General features: G+C 40.1%; 1 protein-coding gene across 1 annotated transcript in view; it reads left to right on the top strand.

Moving 5' to 3' along the window:
* LOC101863584 (chromodomain-helicase-DNA-binding protein 1-like) overlaps nt 1–5,111 on the top strand; it is a gene marked incomplete at its 5' end in the record, with an annotated part of 50,247 nt that overhangs the window by 36,267 nt on the left and 8,869 nt on the right. Inside the window, 6 exon segments of the mRNA XM_005098116.3 lie at nt 241–438; nt 897–1,017; nt 2,017–2,162; nt 2,800–2,879; nt 3,413–3,666; nt 4,753–4,851. Of these exon segments, the coding sequence (XP_005098173.1) occupies nt 241–438; nt 897–1,017; nt 2,017–2,162; nt 2,800–2,879; nt 3,413–3,666; nt 4,753–4,851 (898 nt within the window).

Genomic DNA, 5,111 nt, shown 5'->3' with positions numbered 1-5,111 from the left:
TCTCTCTCTCTCTCTCTCTCTCTCTCTCTCTCTCTCTCAATGTTTCTGAGATGTTCTAAGGTGAACAGCTGTATCAGAAGAGCTGACTTTCTGGTCTCTCACTCTTTCTCTCTCCCTCCCTCTCTCCTCCCTCTCTCCTCTCCACTCTCTCTCTTTCTCTCTCTCTCTCAATATCTTTTAGAAGTTCTTTGGTGAACGACCATGTCAGAGAAAGTAACTTTTTGCTCTTTATCTTCTCAGCTTCAGGAGATTCTCAAGTTCGGAGTGGATGAACTTTTGACCGAAGCCAAAGCGGACGAACCAGTTGATTTTGCCCAGATTCTCGGCCGCTCCAAAGGTGGGCAGTGGGTGGTGGAGAAGGAGGATCAAGATGAGAAAGGAATGGATGAAGATGAGGAGGAAAATAATGGGGAAAAAGCAGAGGCTGGACCGTCTGTGGTGAGTTTTGAGTTGTTGGGATGTAGGAATGTTAAAAAGGTTTTTTTTCCCCCGAATGAAATGAACACATTCTGATTTAAAATTTATAGTTTGAATCTGCCTTTCAATGTTTCTGTTTACATCCTGTGTTTATTCTTGAGGTGTACTCGTTTTGGGGGGGGGAGGGGAGGGGTATTTGGTGACCTCCAAAGCTGAAGTGTACCTGGAAACTGCAACGTTACTTTTTTTGTACCTTTGATCAACAATTTTCAGTAAAATCCACCCAGGACTGTGTTTTTGGATGGAATTAAAAGAAGTTGAGTCGAAAACGAAAAAATTGATAAAAATCACTTGACAGGCAGAATAAAGTCAGTTTTTTCGATTCATTTTGACGAGAGCCTGATTTCACGATATCTCACGTACGCGCCAAGAATTGTGATGATGATGTTAAATCAGCTGATATTTTCTCCTCTTTGCAGCAAACCATGGAGTTGGATGATGATGGAGAACCTGCTCAAAGTATGTACATGTTTGAGGGCACGGATTACTCGAAGGAGCCAACAGCGGCCGACATCAAAGCTTTTGACGAGCTCATACAGGGTAGGCTAAGGAAAAGTGCTGTTTGCCATGTGGTCTCTTGGGGTATATTTGAATGGTGTATTGTTCATTATGAAAGTAACTGTAAGTGCTGTTTTTAATGTGGCTTGTGGGCCTGTATTTGAATGGTGTATTCATTATGAAGTAACTGTAAGTGATGTTTTTTATGTGATCTCTGGGCCTGAATTTGTATGATGTACGCATTTTTAAGTAATTGGTAGTGCTTTTTTAATGTGGTTTCTAGGTCTATCTTTGTAAGATGTATGCATCATAGTGAAACTGAAAGTACAATGTTCTCTTACAGATTTCTTTTACTTTTACAACTGTTGAACATTTTGTCCTAAGCCTTTCATGTTCTATGTTCTTTTTTTTTTTTCCCCATTCTGTTAAACAATTGACTGCAGTGTTTGACTAGAGTGCAAAACGTTGCAGAAATATTTCTATTTTTATTGTGTGTGCTGCCTCTATGTGTCTCATAGCCCTGACATACTGGTGATTGACTTCGATTTCTTTTCAAGTTCCGCCTTTTAAAAAACTTTTTAAATGTGATCTTATACATGTGTATGTGTTTGTGCATGTGTATTTGTGTGTGTATGTTGTGTGTGTGTGTGTGTGTGTGTGTGTGTTTAGTATGTGTGTATATGTGAGTGTGGTCACCACAGTGTATATACAATATATATTTGGTATTACAGAAGCTGATGATGGTACATGGTCCGCTTCTACCAATAGAGGATGTACAAAGTTTATCTTACTCATCTTCCATTATAGTGGTGTTTTACTTAAACCCACCACTTGTGGGTGGCTGGGGGGTGCTCTGGTGTGATTTGCTCCTTCTATCAAACATCTGCTGTCTTTATCTCCCCTCCTCCTTTTTTGTGTTTATTGCTCTTTTGTAACACCTCTTACATAACCTTATTATGTTGCAAGTGTCATAAAACGCAAAGACAAACTCCCTTTAACCCACCACTGACTAGGCTGTCATTTTGTCTTCCATTCTTACAGCGGAGAAGGAAGCCGTAGTAGCTAAGGCAACAGGGGAGAGAAATCTGCGTCGAGCTGGCACGAGTGTTGGAGCGCTTATTGCCCTTCCGAAGAGGAAACAAAGCAAACAACTGACTGCTGAAGAACTGGAGGAGAGAGAGAAGAAGGTATATGCACAACAGGAGGGGTGGGGGTTGTTGATTTGTGTGATTTGTGGTTCCAAATTTTTATCTGTTTTCTATTTTGTATGTTCCAGTGCTTTGTAACTACTACAATGTTTATGTGATACAAATAAGCTACTTGTTTGTAAATAAGACACTTTTTAAAAATCATTATCCCATTTTCTCTGTCTCTTTATCTCCGTCAGTCTTTCTCTCTATCTGTCTGTCTGTTTGTCTGTCTGTTTGTCTGTCTGTCTCTGTCTCTCTCTCTCTTTCTCTCTCTCTCTCTCTCTCTCTCTCTCTTTCTCTCTCTCTCTCTCTCTCTCTCTCTCTCTCTCTCCTTCTCTATCTCTCTTTCTCTTCACCTCTGCCCCTGGGCTGTTCATCTCTCTATATCACTCCTCTCACTCAATCTTTCAGTAGAATGTGATATTTGGGGATGCCATACTGACTTAACATTTCTATTGACATGCTTAATTGTTTTCTCGAACCTCACATTTTGTTCATAGAAGGTGAAGTTTCCTTTGGAAATTGTTTTTTCTCTTTTTGTCTTTTTGTCCCTCTCTTTCTCTCCTAATGATTATAATATCAGCCTTTAAAAGATTATTTTATATAACATTCTTGTTCAATTGATGCATCTTAGAGACAAGAAGCTGCAGAAAACCGCGCTAAGAAGGCAGAGGAACAAGCTCGTCTACGAGCGGAGGAAAAGAAAAAGAAAAGGTGAGTTAGGGAGGAATGAAGGAAGAAAAAAAAAAAAGAAAGGTGATTTGAGGGAGGAATGAAGGAAGAAAAGAAAAAAAGGTGAGTGAAGAGAGGAATTGAGGTAGAAAAGAAAAAGAAAAGGTGATATGAGGGAGAAATGAAGGAAGAAAGTTAAAGAAAAGGTGAGTTGAGAGGAAGGAAGGAAGAAAAGAACAAGAAAAGGTAAGTTGAGGGAGGAATGAAATTGGTATTGTTGCTGCTTCAATTTTTGTTGAATAATTCTTTTTGTATGATGGAATCCTGTTATTTTGTACAAATTTACTGTTTCTCTGACCTGAGATTCTAGGAGTTAGCATATGTGTGTATGTGTGCGTGCATGTGTGTGTGTGTGTGTGTGTTTGTATGTTGATTATATTTATGGGGTGGGGAGGGGGGGAAGCCATCAGAATGCTTCAGGTATTCTATACTTTTTTTAGTTGCATGATTGTTTTGAACATATTATACGTATAATGATATTGTGTTAATATTGGGGGGGTTTTTTTTGCTTTCAGGGATGCTCTCTGGAAGGCCAATGACTATGTGTCTGTAAACATTGCTTTAGAGAAAGATATGGAGGTGGATGAAGAGGAGGAAGAACAAAGGATTGTCCTTACTTTGGATGCAGATGAGGATGAGGATAGAGAGAGTGCTGGAGGAACTGATGCAGGAGATCGGAGGAAACGTCTGGCCTTGAACTACGTGATAGGAGACGTTACTCATCCAGTTGATGCTCAGACCGATGTCAATATCATTGTTCATTGTACTGGTGAGTAGATTGCTGTCTTTATATCAATATAAATTTTTCAAAGCTGAAAGTGATGTTTATATTTTTTTTCTCCCCTTTTTCCAGTCTCTGTCTCTCTCTTTCTCTCTCTCTCTCTCTCTCTCTCTCTCTCTCTCTTTCTCTCTCTCTCACACTTTCTCTCTATGTCTCTTTTTCTCTCTCACACACACACACACACACACATACATGCACGTACACACACACACACACGCACACACATACATGCACATACATACACACACACACACACACACATGCACGTACACACACTCACACACACACACACACACATACACACACACATACACACACACACACACACACACTCACACAGACACATACGGACACATGCAAACTCACACACATGTGCTCCCAGATTCTCTCACACATGCTCTTACAGGTCATACTAGATCATTTTGTCCTTGCAGGTTTTTGGAAGGTGCTGCTGGTTGGTTTTACTACTGCTCTTTCTATCTGTTGTTTCTGTCTTTATGTCTTGCTACTTCCTTGTACTAAATTACTATTATTGTGTCCACATGCTTTTCTTTACTCTAACTCTTTCTTTCACTGTCACAGATGAATGGATGGATGGCAGGTACCACCATCATCCATCAAAATTCTTTCATCTTAATCATCTTGTATAAGTATTCATACGACCATAGAGCATACATCTGAATAACATTGAGTATGTATCTAGCTTAAGATTATTATTGTTTATAATGCTCTTCATTTATATTACATATGTGATTGTAAGCCTGCATGTGTGTGCATGTGTGTATGTGTGTGTGTGTGTGTGTGTGTGTGTGTGTGTGTGTGTGTGTGTGTGTGTACGCGTGATGGAACACCCAACCAATATGCCGGGATCTGGACAATAAAGATGTATCTTATCTTATCTTACTCTGGTGTGATTTGCTTCTTTTTTCCTATCAAACTTCTGTTGTCCTTATCGCTCCCTTTTTTCTCTGTGTATGCTACTCTCTAGTATCACCTGTTATCTTGGAACTTATATGACCTAATTCTGTTGCAAGGGCTGTAAAAGTGTTACTAAAATTAAACTTAACTTCACAGATGACTCAGGCTACTGGGGTCATGGAGGTCTTTTCTCAGCCCTGTCTGCCCGCACTTCGCGACCGGAGATGCAGTACGAACTGGCTGGTAAAATGAAAGGTAATGTTCTCCTTAATCTTTGTATATTCCTCCATGTCTCCTTTCCTCTCTCTCTCTCTCCCCTTCTCACTCTTTGTTTCCTTCTCTCTCTCTCTTTCTCTCTCTCTCTCTCCCTCTCACTCTTTGTTTCCTTCTCTCACTTTCTCTCTCTCTCTCTCTCTCTCTGTTTCTCTCTCTGCTTCAGTCTCTGCTTCTCTCTCTCTCATAATTTCTCTTTCTGTCTCGGTCTCCCAGATCTCTCTCTCTCTCTCTCTCTCTCT

This window comes from Aplysia californica, unplaced genomic scaffold (genome assembly GCF_000002075.1).
Source record: "Aplysia californica isolate F4 #8 unplaced genomic scaffold, AplCal3.0 scaffold00173, whole genome shotgun sequence".
NCBI lineage: Eukaryota > Metazoa > Mollusca > Gastropoda > Aplysiida > Aplysiidae > Aplysia > Aplysia californica.
The sequence above is the reverse complement of the archived record's forward strand: the minus strand, read 5'-3'. Positions and strand labels throughout refer to the sequence as shown.